This window comes from Acipenser ruthenus, chromosome 7 (genome assembly GCF_902713425.1).
Source record: "Acipenser ruthenus chromosome 7, fAciRut3.2 maternal haplotype, whole genome shotgun sequence".
Classification (NCBI taxonomy): domain Eukaryota; kingdom Metazoa; phylum Chordata; class Actinopteri; order Acipenseriformes; family Acipenseridae; genus Acipenser; species Acipenser ruthenus.
Window position 1 is genome coordinate 48,448,666 of NC_081195.1, and position 17,534 is coordinate 48,466,199.

General features: G+C 35.3%; 1 protein-coding gene across 3 annotated transcripts in view; it reads left to right on the forward strand.

Annotated features, from left to right (window-relative positions):
- celsr1a (cadherin EGF LAG seven-pass G-type receptor 1a) overlaps positions 1–17,534 on the forward strand; it is a 97,671-nt gene that overhangs the window by 54,693 nt on the left and 25,444 nt on the right. For all 3 annotated transcript variants that reach the window (XM_059027179.1, XM_059027180.1, XM_034026564.3), the window contains 5 exons: positions 9,163–9,320; positions 9,954–10,117; positions 11,065–11,190; positions 16,016–16,182; positions 16,524–16,709. In XM_059027179.1, the coding sequence (XP_058883162.1) occupies positions 9,163–9,320; positions 9,954–10,117; positions 11,065–11,190; positions 16,016–16,182; positions 16,524–16,709 (801 nt within the window). The remainder of the gene's footprint in view (positions 1–9,162; positions 9,321–9,953; positions 10,118–11,064; positions 11,191–16,015; positions 16,183–16,523; positions 16,710–17,534) is intronic.

The window sequence follows — 17,534 nt, forward strand, 5'->3', positions numbered from 1 at the left end:
AAGAAAGATGCTGTAGAAGCCCAGGTGTGTGTCTGGGTGACTGGCTGTCTCAACCATTTTGTAGTGTTCAGTTTCAAAGCATTCTAAAGGATTTCTGTTGACTGTTAAAAATGTGTGGTAACCAAAAGTTATCAAACTCAAAAGGCTTGCAACATAAAGCAAGCCTTCAGTATGCAGTGTTAATTCTTATAAGCATGTTCATTTTTTGTTTTGAGCTGTTAGTTGGCTATAGCCTATAAAATATTTTATTTAATTTCAAGAAAATGTCATTTTGATGCAATATTCAGTGTGCTTTTTACTTAAAAGACCATTTCAATATTGCATTAAACAAACAAACAAACAAAACATATTTTATCAATGCTATATATTCCTTAACAAAAAGAAAAGCACTGAATGCATTTCTATCTGGGATAGACAAATAGTGAACGGTGACAGAGGTATTTTTTGATGAGTAAATTTAATTTGCTTTCAGCTAGTTACTTTAGTAGACATATCAGTAACATATTATTAGTGTATCATTTTTCCTCTAATGGAGTTGTCAGGTGACTCAAATGTCCATTGTAACAATAAGTATCAATAACAAAATGGAATTTTATCTAGCCCTAAGGATGCATTTAGGGATGTAGTCTGAATGCTGCAGAGGAAGGAAGCCAGTGTTTTTATATCTTGTAGCTCTCGGCTGAAAAAATAATCAAGTTGATGAGATAACTGCCTGCACTTAAATACTAAATGATTGTTCTCTGTATATGATCGTTTTGAAAACATGATTGCCACCTCTTCAGCCTGAGCACCAGTTACTCTAGGTGGCTTTACTATTTTCTTGCTCAATGAGATGAGGAATCCCCTCCACAAACCACCATGTCTGTGCATCGTTAGTACACTGCATGTATTGTAATAAAAACTTTTATATATCATTTCAGTCAAAGTCAAGGTAGCTTGCACCACTCGCTAGATTTCGGTGCTGGATAAATTCAATATATACAAACAGAGTATCCGCACCAAAATATTTAAAACTTTTATTTGTGCAACATCAAGATAAAAATAAAGTGAACAAGTCAAATCAACGTTTTTGTGCCATGCACCTTCATCAAGATTTACAAAAACTTCTTGCAAAATTAAAAGTAAAAAATACTTTGGCGAACAAATCTGGATACTCTTTGTTGCATATATAATTTCAGAACCATCAAGCCCAAACTTCTGCTTAATACGAGAGATTAGTTATAGTAAAATGTTTGTTTTTTGGGGACACAAGCAAATGGGCTTTTTAACTAATTAGTCCCTCCAGCAGAGAGCAGTTTTATAAACATGATTACAATTTCAAAGAGACTAACAAAAGAAGAACAAATGTCACTATCTTTCACTACTGCAATTATTAACCAAACCAGAATTTGAAAAGTACAGTACAAGGTTGTATTTAGTTGAAGTCTACAGACATTTATTCAATCTTTTGTCTTATACTGTTGCATAGTACAATATATAAAGAGGTAAACTTTGTAATATATATATTAGGAAAAGTAGTAGTGATGATCATGCAGTCATTATATCACTTGACCTTTGTGATTTGTAAAATCTCAGAGCTTGTGTGTGTTAGTATTATTCTTTAAGCAGGAAACAGAGGTGAGACCCTGTTCTGTGAAGTGTTACTGTGCATCTAATTTAACTTGTGATTTATTGTGGAATGGATTATTTTGAGTTTTGAGAATGTATTATTATTATTATTATTATTATTTTTATTATTATTATTATTATTATTATTATTATTATAATTAATTGGATGACTTATATTGAACTAGTAGCAGTTTAGACTGAATTACAACAATACAGCATAAACAGGCGATTTATCTTAGGAATTGCCTCTTCTTTTGCCACAGATTTTAAGGGGTAAATGGTGTCTATTGTATGTCTACTACTCTACACGTGATAATGTAATAACAGTTGTATACTCTCTTAGCACTTCAGGCTCCCAGATTCCACACATTTCACTCATCCTCTGTATGAATCATAGATTGGCTCACCTGGCCCTGAGGAAGGCGTCACTTACCACCTGCATATGGGATGCTATCTTTTTTATATATAAACACAGCTTATTTTTTGCTAGCTTCTGATATTGGATTCCACACATTTTATATACCATGACTAAACTCTGGTACTGAATTAATCACCCAGTCACTTGCAGAAAAATGGCTCAGATAAATGTCTTACCATTGCTGATGTGAGAAAATGATAATGGAAGAATTATTTACTGTGAAAGGCATACAGATGTGATTGTTAGATATGCTTGCTTCTGTAACCCAGTTTGTAACCTGGGGTTGACTAGAATCAGGCAGTATTTAAGTATGTAATGGATTCACTGATGTATTCAAGCCCAGAATCAGGTTTGATTCATTACAATTAACACTTGAAATATACTTGATTGTATGATAGTTCTGTGTATAAAAACAAGCCGATCAGTTTTATAACTTTTCTAAACTAAAGTCTGTATTCGAGCATTTGTGAACAGTAGAGAACAGTAAATGTAAATCACTGACATACGACTGCTGTAGTGTATAGCACATTGTATATTTATTTTCCATTGTGGCACATAAAATTGTATTGTGTTATACCGTTACCGCTTATTGTGCAGCTGAGAAAGTCATTTCATTGGTAACTTCATCATCTCAGTTTACTTTTCGCAGTCCAGATTTGTATGGTGATAAAGCACAATTCTGGCAGTAATACAAAAGAACAACTTATATACAACATGCCTGGTTTGTATTTTGGTACGGTGTCTTAAAACCGCAGAAAGCAGAACATGCAGGCATTCTGTTTTTTTATTCTCAGATGCACCCGTCACCAGGTGAAGTTTCAGCAGACCAGAAAGATAGCTTATCATATTTCCTCCTAAAAACCCAAACAAAATCAGGGATTGGGAGCGCTAATAATTTTTTTGAAAACAGACCCATTTAGCATTTTCAAATCATTCTGTTGTTCCGGCTGTATTCCTCCAGTGATGTGGATCACACCACCTCTTAAACTTTCTAGACAGTTGCACCAATAAAGGGTCTAACAGCCCAAGTACTGTAGAAAGGGCTGAACACTAATAGGATGACATAAATTCTAAACCACCAAACTGTGACCTTATTGCAAGCATTTAAACACTGTACTGATATACAGTAAGTGCTTATTTGTGTCTAATAAAAGTAAACTGAAGCGCTTGTGTTCTCTCTTGGGATTACACCCAATATTGTGCTTCCACCCTGTGTATATAGTCCTCAATGTATTTAATCCCTCTTATAAAGGAAGCCATTGATTTGTGTAGCTTCATCAAACGGGTATGTCTCCCCTTGAGTTCTCTGAATATTCTAAATCCGTACCCCTTGCTAACAAGTGTAATAACATAAAGCAAAGAATTGAACTGGATTAAAATAGATCAAACAGGAGCATGAAATGCTTTTCATACCAAGTTTACTTTTTATCATTTACCATTACCTCGGTATGGGCAAGAATATACAATTCTCATTTGTCACAACTAATGCTTGTGATACATTTAGAGCAAAATTAAAAAAGAAAGATGTTCTACAGTGATGTCTATTTATTCCTTGTTCTAAAATATGTTACATATGTGTGATAGGCAGAGCATGATAGTGAACAGGCAGCTTTTCACTTTCCAGTATTTTAGCCACTGTACAAAAGGTTAAATCCCCAGCAGCACCCAACTGTAACTAATTTATTATTTTTTATTTGGTTGGGACCACGTATAATTAAAAACACTCATGATTGAACATGCAATGCATTGTACATTCAATTTAGCTGAAGCTAATTTACATCGATACATAATGGCAGTGCATTGCACAACCCCACCACTTGCTGGCATTTGATTTTGAGGGTGTTTAGTAATAAGTGTGAGAATCCAAAAACATAATTGGATTTTAGAGGTACAGATGTGCTATAACCTATATCCAGTAAAATTTAGGGTGGTTTATTGTTTTAATATGTGGACGTTGTTCTATCTTGGGGACATCATTTGTGGGGGGAAAAAAACTACAACATTCCAAGTTTGCAATAAAACAACACAAAAAGTTCTAAACAGACAAGTTTCAGTGCATCAGCATCAAGAGTTGTCAGCAGGGAGGCCAGTTTGTATTTGTCTGACCTTTTTTATATCTGTGGAGCTACTGGAGATCAAGTATGTTGCCATGGCTTCTGTGCAAGCAGCTTCCCTAGGAAACAACAGGACTCAAAGGAGTAATTGCAACAGCACTTGCAATAGAAACGAAAGCCCTATCTGAGCAAGCGGGCATCAGTTGCACATGAAACTAGCAGGGAGTCCTGCAAGTACATGAAGAAAGGCTGTCGGGCTGCTCTGTTTGAGGAGCCACTTTGCCTGTGACGAACACTGGCATATATGTAGACTCCCACTGAGAATTTAAATGTTCTGTTAACTGGTTTCCTTTTTAGAATTAGTAGTTGATTGCTTGTAGTTAACGATTTGTGATATAAACAGGTACAATAGCACGGCAGAACAATGTTGATATAGAGCACCTTACAAATCCAGGTGTTTCGGGAGGAGACATTTTCACAATCCAGCAAATTGTCTTTTTAACTATGCACAACCAGATATATGTCTGGCGATGATGTTAAATTGCAAATTATACAAAAGAAACCTGTTAAGCTTTCTAATGAATTAAGTGGCAATATATATTTTCCTTTTACCTAGCTATAGAAGCCTGTATGGCTGCAGCTTATCCCTGTAATGTGATAGCCAGTGTCTGAAGTGTAAGTTTGGATTGGTGTGTCCCATGGGTAACAGGCTGTTGAGTATAAGGAGCCTGTTTTGAAAATTGTTCTGGTAAGACAGTTGGACAAGCTAGGGTTCATGCCCTTTGTCTACTTGCCAGTGCAGGTTGAATGTGTTTGAACAAAGACTTGGCAGGGGGGGCAGCATTTAGACTTGATTAAGTCATATGCTACTGTATCAATGGGGATACAATTGAGAGTATTTCGTTTTTTAATACCAGTGAAGGATAAATCTTGATAATGAATCTGTAGGAAGGGGTCTTGTGGTTTTTACATTATCATCAACAAAACGAGAAAAAAAATGAATATACAAGCTATTTTCAATCTATTCCTTTTAACAAAGTTATCTTGTTTTCCTCTGGGATAGCTTAAATGACTCCATTACTTGTATGATCCAAAGTAAATCCCTGTTTGAACTTCAGTTTTAAACCAGGATTTCCACAAATCTTTCCTGAGTTCCGAACAGCCAAGTTAACAATATACTTTTGCTTCTCCAATATTGTAAAAAAAAAACAAAGCAAAAAAAACCGCTTGTGATTTAAATGCTTATGAAAGTTTCAGGATTCTGAAAGGAATGTGAAGAAATAATTTTATGTCTGTTGGTCAGAGAAGAACTGGTCTTTGTCAAGTATCACCTCTGCATATAAATGACATTGGGAGATTATGCTTTTTATGCAGTTAATATTATTATGTTCTAAAGTTTCAGGAGACAGGTGTTCCATAGCAATGTTGAAATAGGCCTACAAAGACTGGTGAAAGCCAGAGCCAGGTTAACTCCCCAGGGAGCAAAAAATGAAGACACGTTGAAACTTTGTGGTTCCACAGTATCAGAGTTAAATCTAATGCTAGCCTAAGAATAACATATTTTAATATGCTTTTACATGTCAAGTACTGTAAAACTGTACTGTCATCAATTTTGTCTTTAAGCACAGCAGCTCCTCCAACAATACCTGTGTTTTAATGCACGATGTATGGCAGCATCTGAATGCAAAGCTTAATATTAAGACATGTAAGATGGACAAAAGGCTTTAACTATACAGCAAAATCTATGGTATTTAATATACTCCATTCCTGTTACGTTTCAACAAGGGGTGGCCCCATCTCCAGGTATCCTTAATTCCAAAGCATATTTCATGTTTTTTTTTTTTTTTTGCAGCATTCCAGTAAACACACAATCATGTGTTGGCCTGCTTGTTAATCATATTCTACAGGCTCTAAGTAGTTGTCCTTTTCCACCCTGCAGAAGTACGCAATGTATAGAAACAGAACTGGAATTGCAAAAACAAAAACAATATCTGTTAAATTTTCTATTAAATATATACTCCACTTATTTCAACACAGCTTCAGCACTATTGCCTAGAGCAATCTTTCAGCGTCATAAAATACTTTGTGTCATGGCGATAAGAAATGCTAATCTGTGTTTGCTATTTACCCTTATAATTACTTTATTAATAGTATAATAATGTATTATGGACCGTTGTAGATGTTATCCAAAATTGTATAATTCTAAAATGAAGTCATGTCCAGATTTCCAAAAGAATATGGCAGAACAGAAGGTTTTTGGCTTTACCATAGAAAATCATATTCAAGGCAGGCAGTTAATGAGCTCTGTCCTCTCGAGTAGTGAAGTATTGTTGGAGAATCCAGTTATTTTCATTGAAATGTTGGTCAGGGGCCAACAGCTTAATGAAAGACTCAGTGGGGCTGGCTGACTGCCTAATAAGATCAGAGCATGTCTGAGCTGAGGAAGAGGGCTGTGAATGTTCCTCAACATAACGGAGAGCCTCACACTATCACTCTCTTTGACAAACCTCGCCTCGCTGGCTGAGGCAGGGGCACTGCTGTTATTGCAAATTCTGTGCTCACTTCCTTAGTTCTTTCTTTGCCTGCCTTTTCTTCATTTGAGTATCTCACTATCAAGCTCCCCTCTCCCATATCCCTCACCCTTGCTGTTATCTACCGTCCACCTAAGAGCAACTCTGCTTTTATTGCAGAGTTTTCAGAATTCCTCTCCCTCGTCTGCACTTCAACTGACAAAATCCTACTCCTAGGTGACTTCAGCATTCATGTTGACTTGCCTTCCTCCCCCCTAGTGTAGTGTAGCAGACTTACAAAACATACCATATAATGGACCTAAAGTTTTAAATAATACAGTATAAGTAGCTACCTGGTTAAAAAATCATGAGATATTGAGTGTAGGGAACATACAGTCACCAAGGCCAAACAAAAATAATTAAATAACAAGGGAATATTACATAGACATGTATATCTGCTGTTAAGGTGCTTTTTACTGGCAAAATACAGGATTTTTATGTTTTGTTTTTTTAAAACATTTTTAATTGTAAACCTCCCAAATACTAGTGTGGAGTGTTGTTGAAGATAAGAAAGAACATTTCTGGATGTTTTTTTCTGACACAAATATTAACACTATCAGTTAAATATTGTTTCAGGAAGTTATTCAGTTACAGCAGTTAACATGTAACCACAGCTGGTTGGACTGGGAAAAGGACTCTGATGAGCACCCAGACCATGACTGTCACTTAATGGCATTGTACACTGCAGCCCAGAGAAGTCTGTCTAAGGAGGTTAATTATAGTAATGGCTGTAAATGGTACTGCCAGACTTCTGGCTTCAGGCATCAGTGCTTGTGAGGATGTTTAGATTATATATTGGTTTGTTTTATTGACCTTTGACAACCTTATGTCAAAACTGACAGGCAGACAAAAGTATTATGTTGTAATAGTAAAAGCATGGTGAAATCATGGGTAATTATGGTAAATCATAGATAAGTATGATAATACGTATTAAGACTCACCTCTTCAAACAGCACCTGTAGAACTCCTCTGTTTGTATCCTGGGACACTATCACCCTTCATGTAAATGTGCTTTATTTTGCTCTTATCTGCCCCCTATTTTACTGCATTTAATCCTGTACTTCAGAATACTGTAATCTGCCAAGTGTTTAACCTGTAGTACTTTGTATTTAATCACATCCTGATGTAACTATCACTATTTAATCATATCCTGATGTAACTATCACTATTATCTGCTGTATTATTGAATTTTGGTTTGTCACACTTGTACTTTGCTTGAACAAAAGTTATTGTATTTCTTGCTCTTATTGTATTACTTGTATTGTAACACTTGAAATGTATTTGCTTACGATTGTAAATCGCCCTGGATAAGGGCGTCTGCTAAGAAATAAATAATATTAATAATATAAAATTAAGGGTTAACCATGATAAAGCATTAATGCAAAGTACTGTATAAACAGGGCAAAGCATGACATTGGTGCCATGTATGTGTACACATTTACCATAGTAAACTTTTATAAGGGACCTTACCAAGCAGTGACCTATAGAAATGACTTTTGACAACCTCTAAAATCAACAAGTTCTAATTTCTCACGGCTCTGCAAAACAGCTGTCAAAGATATATCCCGATGGCTCTTGTTGCTGATGAACAACTGAACAACTACAGACAACTATGACCTCATTTAACTGCAGCAGTCTCTCAGGGGTTAAGGGATAAAAAAAAAAAAACAGCACTTAGTTTCTTTTGTTCTAGAAAGCAAAGCTTTACAGACTTAATTGGGGGTTTTGGGGGGGGGGGGAGGGGGCTGTCCTGTGCTTTCTGGATGGAAATGTGGATAGGCTGATGGATCATAAAATTTTTTTAAAAAACTGTTATTATAATAAAGTGGAAATTATGAAGCATCTAGAAATGTCAGCCACAATAGTATCGATTGCACATACTTGTGTGGCTCTCTGTTGATTAGAAAGTACTGCATGGCTTTAAAGCTGCAACAACAGCTCATTATGTCACTGGTCATAAATAGATTTGTTTTATGATGTAGGAATATGATTTTTATGATTTGTTTTATGATGTAGTTCATCTAGTGAACAGATGTAGGAATAAAAGCTACATCTGTTCACTAGATGAACTGCTGGTTTAGTGTATACTTCTTTGTACTTCACCAATAAAAATAAACAACTGCAGCTGCATTCTACAGAATCATGCTGTTCTAGATTGTAATGTTAAAATAAACTAGGAAAATCCATGTCAATTTTGCACATATTTCAAGTATTAACTTACTCCAGCAGAAGTTTTCAAATGTATCTGTGGTACTTATAGAATGAATCATTTCTAGAAATGTATTTTGATAAAGGATACATAAGATTCCTGCAGTGATTTTGTATCAGGGTTATTAGAACCTCTTCACAGAAAAAGAACACACTTGCAAAAGTTTACAATATTTTTCAGTTTTTCCAGACTTTAGAAGTCTCGATTTATATTTGCTATCTAACGCTTTGTGTGATTTTAGTTCAGGGCAGTGTTATTGGATTTGTATGCACGTCAATTAAATGAATCTGTTTTCTCTTCTAGCCTAATATTGGAAGATTAGGTATCCCTCACGGGCCCTCTGGAGAGAAGGTTGCCGTAGTTACAGTGGACGACTGTGACACTGCAGTGGCTGTGCGCTTCGGCAACCAGATTGGAAACTATTCATGTGCTGCCCAGGGAACTCAAACTGGTCCTAAAAAGTAAGTCCTTGTTTAGCTTACTGTGAGGATAGAAGAAAGTTCTGCTTGAATAATGCAGGCCTTGCAATGGCTTCACCTCCAATACTGCAGATAACAAATAACCTGTCTGCTCCTATGGCATACTGGATTATATGGTCTTGTTGTACTGCCAATGTCTGTCTCCCTTCCAACAGGTGCTATAGGTGATATAGGAGATAACTTATATATATATATATATATATATATATATATATATATATATATATATATATATATATATATATATATATTGGATTTTGCCCCATCTGAAGACAGCTTGGCACACAGTAATGATTTTAGATTGACTTAAAGGCTTAGTCATTTTACATTTGCTTATCTAAACATAGTCAATCTGAACAAGAGATCAAAGCTATGACATAATAGTCCAGAGTACCCAAGTGCGAAAACCTACAATTGAAAATAAAAATGCCAGCAAATGTTTTTGTGGTGCTCTTAACAGCAAAGATAACTCATTTGACTCCATTATTATATCATGTAAGAGTTATTTATATAAATTAAAAATAGATTGTATAAAAAATATGAATATGGTTTAAAACTATACATGTCCGCTGGACATGGTAAGTGCATATAATGTCCATTTAAAATTTTTTGCAGGTCCTTGGATCTGACTGGTCCTCTGCTACTCGGGGGTGTTCCAAACCTGCCGGAAGATTTCCCAGTGCGGAACCGGGAATTTGTGGGCTGCATGAGGAATCTGACCATTGACAGCAAGGCCATTGACATGGCCAGCTATATAGCCAACAATGGCACTACAGCAGGTATAAAGATAGCCCATCTGTGTTTCTGGTATCGTTTGGTGTTCAAATACAATTCTTACTTATAAAGATAAACTAATCCTGAATTTCACTTTTGTTAAACATTAGACTTAGTTTGCATGTTTCTAATGAAGCAAATGGAAACGCTTTATATATATATATATATATATATATATATATATATATATATATATATATATATATATATATATACATACATACACACACTGCTGTGCAAAAGTCTTAGACATGTTGCATTTTTTTACTCTGATGCAATGAGCATCAAAAATTTACTCAAAGCCTCCCCTAGTGTTTTTTAGAATGCATCCGTCCATCCATCAACAGTCTAAAGCACCTTTGGCCATTGTTCCACAGTCCAATGTCTTTTAGTCTTGTTCCCCTTTCTTAACAGAGGTATTGCAACACATCCTTTAAGTCCGGATTTCAAGAGTGATCTTTGTACTGTTGATTTGATGGACAACAACACCTGTGCCTGTTCTTTTGTCAATTCAAAGCTTGTCTTCTTTCTATTCCTTAAGGATATTATCTTCAAGTATTGCTCATCCTTGTTAGACAGCTTTTTGGGTCTTCCAGTCCTGGGTTTGTCAAATACAGATGATGTTTCTCTGTACTTGCTGATTATGCTTTGGATACCACACCTTGAAAATCGAGTGATGCAAGGTATTTCACTCAAAGGTTGTTATAATAGTAGAAAACACTAATGGAGGCTTTGAGTAAATTGTTGATGCTCATAATGCATCAGTGTAGAAAAATGCAACATATTTAAGACTTCTTCACAGCAGTGTATATGTATATATATATATATATATATATATATATATATATATATATATATATATATATATATATATATATATATATATATATATATTTGTACAAGACAAAATTCTGATATGTAACACTTAATTTTCCTTTATGTTGGTATGAAGGTTGCACAATGAAAAACAACTTTTGCAACAGGATTATGTGTCAGAATGGAGGAACCTGTGTGAATAAGTGGAACACCTACAGCTGCGAGTGCCCCCTGAGCTATGGAGGGAAAAACTGTGAGCAAGGTTAGTAGCCCTGAGTAAGGAGAGGGAAGCTGCCAGCCTGGGTTATGTAAATCACCTACCCCTGCCATATATTAGGAAAGAAGCACCCAGCATAGATGGAGAGGTTATGTGGCTTTCTGTTCTGGGAATGTATAGGAGGAGCTGGTTTGAGCTGGTGAGGTGACTGAGTAAATATTGTGCTCCATTTTATGATTTATTGGAGGCAATTCTAAGCCAGCAATTTATAACTGTAGTCCTGTGGTAAGGAAGCAGGCATGGGGAGCTGATGTTGCAGAGCTTCCTCTAAAGGAAATATTTGTAAATGATATCCATGACGTGTGTCAACTAATGATATGGTAAGATTGATTGATTTTGGTTTGTAGCGAATATATATATATATATATATATATATATATATATATATATATATATATATATATATATATATAGGACAGCTGGCTCCTTGAGCTAATATACATATATATAGGGGCATTATACAATAGAATGCAGTTATTATGTTCAATCATTTATTGAACGAATGGTACAATAAATATTTGGAGTGACTCATTGAAAGTGTTTAGTAACCACTTAATAAAGTTTATTTTATGAAAGTAGTGGTTGCTCTGTTGTCTGAAGGAGATAAACAAGCCTTAGCTCTGCAGGGGTGGACTTTTCAAAACATGGTCTGTATATTTCCTCATGTAAAAGATACCAGATCTACAGTAGTATGATGTATATACATTTCTTTATGTATAATAATGTAACTTAATTAAACTTCTCTAAAATGTATTACCAGCTTATTTTTAGCAATCGTAAGTATACCACACTCTAACTCATTGATGGTAATATAGAAGGTGTAATTTATGATGTTTTTGTCTCTATTTACAAAAGTAACAATCTGTAGGAAATGTATTTGCACCAGTGTTTTCAGTGGATGGTTGTAGACTTTATTGTTAAGAACACAGTAAAGTTCTGCTTTTAAAAAACGCTTTCAGGTGATATAAGAGAACCATGTCAAATCTCTGTGATAATCCAGGCAGTTTTGTCCTCAATTACTAGGGAATTATTATTAAGTGAAGGTCTTTTAAGTTTAAAATTGTTTGTGTCACAAAAGATCCACAACATATCAAAAAATGTACTGTATAAGAAGAAGTGTTTTAGCTTGAACATAAAAGCAGTTTCATATTATACAAACACTTCAGCTGCACTCCACATGGAGCGCCTTTACTGGATGCGCCACTCGGGAGTTTTAATTTCTTAATCTCAATAACCTTAGTCATTTTGAATGTTAAATGCAAGCTTTCAGACTCCTGACTGACCTCATCTTGAAAACCTCACAGCTATACTGCTTAACACGATATAGCTGTCGGTCTCTATGAACTTCCTTATTCCCACCCTCCCAAACCATTGATTTGTCAATATTCAAACTGAACCTGCCCCTGGGAACTTTTCAAGTCTTCCGTTTGTTGTAACTGCAATGCTATAATAATGCAGGTGACTTTGAGACTGGATAAAGTAGGACAGTAAGAAATTAACAGGTTTGAAATTGAGCGTTGTTGAATTTGCCAAAATACATGTTAATCACAGTGCTGAAAAAACAGTATGTGACTCGAGACGAAACAAAGACAAACTTAAAATGGCCAAAGAAAAACGAGCTGATAGGAGGAAGGTGTTTATGGCCCGATGTAGAAAACATTTTGTTTGAATGGAGTACTTTGAATGACTTTACTACATACTGTAACTTGTTCTACATGTCAGTGCAACGCAGTGGTACACTTGTAAAGTATGTGTCTGGTTATGGTTCTGATTAACAAAACAAAATGAATGTATTTGTACAGCTGGAAATTGAATGCAATTGTACTGCACCATATGCAACTCTAAATGTTTTGTTTACTGGTTATTAGATGGTGCACTGTTTAGTTTATTGTGTTTTGCTTTTTTAATTGGTGCAAGAAGCACTGTTTATTACTTTTCTTTTAAATTTGAATTAATACAATGAATTTGTAAAAGCCAATGCAGCAGGAACTATTGTTTGGGTACTTGATAAGCTAAAATAAAATACTGGTAGTTTTAATACAGATGTGATGTACAATGTATTACTTGATTTTATATTCTGTTAATTATTACTTTTTAAATTTTTATAAACAAATAGTTTCTAGCAGTTTAAAAATGAAAAACAACACTTAAAAATATTGATGGAATAAAATGTTGCAAACAAGGGTTATTTCAAAACTAAACCTGTGTGTCTTTCTTTATTTACCGGTGTTGAGCATGTAAGGAAAACAAATTAATTTTAAAAAAGTATTTTAAACACAAAAAAGGTGTTTTTCTAAAATTGAAGTCTCAAAAAGGGGGGAGTGACTTTTACGCCAGTGCAACCTATAAAACGATTTTTATGGTAAGTGGGGTGCACCTGTATATATATTCTATATAGGCTTAGCAGTAACCAGGTTTTTCAGTCCTGTCCTCTGGGTTGTGCTTAGCCATGGAAGGCTGTGGCAGGAAGCAGAGAAGTTGAGGCTGCGGTTGCGGTTTTAAAGTTGAGTTAGGATTGTGAAAGTCCATACATCCAGTGCAGTGACATTTTATAATGTGTTGATTTACCTGACCTTTTTTTTGACAGCTTTTTAAAATTTATTATAGCTCTGCTGTGAAAACAGATGCTTTCTTAACATCAATCTTTTTTTTAATGATTACAGGAAAGCTTTATATGTAGATCTTTTATTGGCACATGTTAAATGGTATGAAACCAAATGTTACAATATTGTTGAGACATCCTGTAGTGTTAATATCAAATTAATTAGATGTTGACGTAATTACTCGTGCATGCATTTTGAAGATGACTCTAATTGAAGAGAGGAGAGAAGGTTACAATGCACAAAGATTCCCCAATGCACTTCAATGCACAGCACAATACCAATATTACTGTGATCCAAACCCTAATGGCAACTTTGTATTGTGGAATGAAACATTATATTACAAATACTGTGTGGATGTTTACAAGTGTAAGAGAAGGAAAAGACAGCAAAACTTGTTAATACTCAAGCCGGTTTGTGTTGAATTGCATTCTTCTTGTTCTAAGCCATGCGTACATTTCACATTCAGTTGTTTGAATTGGTATAACAATGTGCTTTTCAAAACAGTTTGAACAGATAGGCTGTAAATGTATTGTTGAGAATATAGGCGAATCCATGCAAAGCCACTGGTAATTTAAAGTATTGAGACAGGTAATTACAGTTTATCTGTATCCAAGGAAACGATTGCCTTGAAGCATCTGTGAGTTTTTTTTGCGGTCCATTTATTCAGCACCTGTGAGGCGCTCCAGGTCTAACTTATTTTCGCACAAGATGTTTATTTTACACGCGCTGTTTAAAAGTAATTTTATTCACAGTAAAACAGGTTTAAAAGGCAGTGCATATCAACATGACACTCTCCAGCTTCTCCAGCCCTGCTCCAACCCTTGTTTGTTGTATTTGTCACATATTTCTTCATAGTCGTGCATACTGATAAATCAATGCTATCCAAGTCATTATTTTATTACTATAACATCTCAAAAAGCTTGGCAAATGTCCGTGATTTTCTTTGAGTGTGGATGCGGAAGCAGCTGTCTGGTTTGTTTATGTCCGTGTTATGTGGTGGAATGACCTTCCTACAGATGTCAGGACTGCCCAGTCCCTGCCCACCTTTCGGCGCCTCCTCAAGACTCACCTCTTCAGACAGCACCTGTAGAACTCCTCTTTTCCTTCAGGACACTATCACTCTTCCTTAATGCGCTTTACTTGTACTTATGTGCTCCCTATTTTACTGCATTTAATCCTGTACTTTAGAGTACTGTACTGTAATCTGCCACAAATCTTATTCAATCTGTAATATTTTGCATTTAATCGTATCCTGATGTAACTATCACTGACACTGTTATCTGCTCCGATATTGATTCACATTTTGTAATATACTTGTACTTACTAGAACTGAAGTAATTGTATTTTATATTGCTCTTAATTGTATTAATACGTGTACTGTGATTCTTGAAATGTATTTTTTGTTTACGACTGTAAGTTGCCCTGGATAAGGGCATCTGCTAAGAAATAAATAATAATAATAATAATAATAATAATAATAATAATAATAATAATAATAATAATAATAATAATAATAATAATAATTTAACCAGTTAGTTGAATGTGCAGTTTCTGATGCAGGATTTCTTTTTCGGGGGGGTGGTGGGGTAGTAGGATGATCCGATGATGCACCTTCGCCCTGATCGTCTATTGTGTAATTTTTATTTACTCCTATCGCACACATTACTTAAATCAAAACGGTTACTTCTCGCACGTCCCCTCACTCTTGCCTCACACGAAGTACTCTCACGTGACTCTCAAATTCTCTCTCACACACACTCACGCGGTGCTTTTGCGTGTTGGTTGGCAGAGTAGACAGACAGACAGCTGCTGTATTTTCAGCATTTTAGTTATTGCTTAAACTCGGGAAATGGCAACACTGCAGCAACGATGTTTAGTTGGACAACGTTTAACATTAGAGACCCCCCTAATATGACTACAATGCTAATCTTTAGACAAACAGCCAGGCCAGTCCAAAACCTGCCGGCTGGCAACCCTAGCTGATTTGCATATCAGTTTTGTTTTAATAATGGATTACATCCAAATTTTAAACAACAACAAAAACAGAGCAGTAATGTAGGGGTTGTGTAAATTTTGGATAGTTTTACCTTTTTTCATCAGAATAATTTAATAAAATGTAATCTGAATTAGCACTTAGTTCAAATGTAATGTTTGCTATGGGAGGTGTACAATTCATTAATATGTTACCACCCTTTATTTGTCTCTAGGAATGCCCTCTCCCCAGCACTTTGAAGGCCACGGTATGGTATCCTGGAGTATGCCAGATATCACCATCTCTGTTCCTTGGTACATTGGCCTGATGTTTAGAACAAGAAATAGCAATGGGATGTTAATGCAGGCCAAGGCTGGGTCGTCTTCCAAGATTACCATCCTGGTGAGGATTTCATTTCCATAGCAGCCACATTGACTTCAGTTTGGTCATCCAAAGAAAACATTTAGTGCTGCCTAGTCACAAGTTGAGTTTGCATAGTAATTCAGGATTATGTACGGATAATTAAAACAAGGTTTCAATAGGTTCACTGCTCTTTAAATAAAAGCTTAGATAATGAATTCTAGTCTGTATAAATTAACCTAGACCTGATGTTTCCAGCCATGATATTTGCTAATGATTATTAACAGTGATCACGTTTTGTCAGTTGACCAAACAATAATAAGGTGCCAGAAAAGAGCAAAAACTCTCCAGGTATGTATAAATGTACATTTTCTTTTTTTCAGATAAGTAACAGCAACGTGCAGTTTGAATTGCACCGTGGGTTCACACAAATGGCAAATTTCAAATTTACCCAAATAAGGGTAAATGATGGGGACTGGCACCATCTACTAATTGAATTGAAAAACGTTAAGGATGGCAAGGACATGAAATTACTTGCTTTGATGTCTCTGGATTATGGGATGTACCAGGTAAGAGTTTTCTGCGTGTTTAAAACATCAATTGATCATCTTGGGTACCTTCTATTGATCATTAATGGGTACCTTCTATGTATGATAGAAATGTTTAACCCAGTCTTTGCGTTGTACCAGCACTTTAAGTACTCCTGATGTGGAAGACTTAACTCTTCGTGATCACTTTTTACAATGCTAAGGAGAAACCCATAATGAAAACTACAAACTGCCTAGGAACCTTATTAAGGCCTCTTTCAGCCCTATAAAATGCAGCAGAGACAACTTCTGATTACTGTTTGCCTTTGACCTGGAACAGGCTATTATTTATATTTCTTCAAGTCACAATGCAGTTTTTTTCCCTCTGTTTGCATACTATTCTATAGATTGTCTATTGATTAAGATAGGCTGTTGATAACTTGGAGAAATTTATCTAAAATGAAAGTGCTAAACTAAAAAAAATGTGTTTGTTGATACAACCACAATGCTAAAAATAATGTAAACCTATTTTTTTTTAAAAATGTACAATTACAGGTATTCTTTGATTTAAATCCAGTTATTCAGGTTCAGTATTTCTTTTGATAAATGTCAAAAATTTTGTAATAAAATACAATAGGATGCCAAGTAGGAATTTCAGCTCTTCCAAAATAAAACAGCAACTTCTTTACAACAACAAACATAATTAGTGTTCATCAAAACAACCAGCTGAAGACATTTTTATTGCTCATAAAATGTAATCCATTGTTCACAGGTTTTATTGTGTGTTTTTACTTTTTAGTGTTGCAACTCTGTTTCAAGGTGTGAAAATAACAGCCTTGCTTCTGGTCATAGATGTTATCACATATG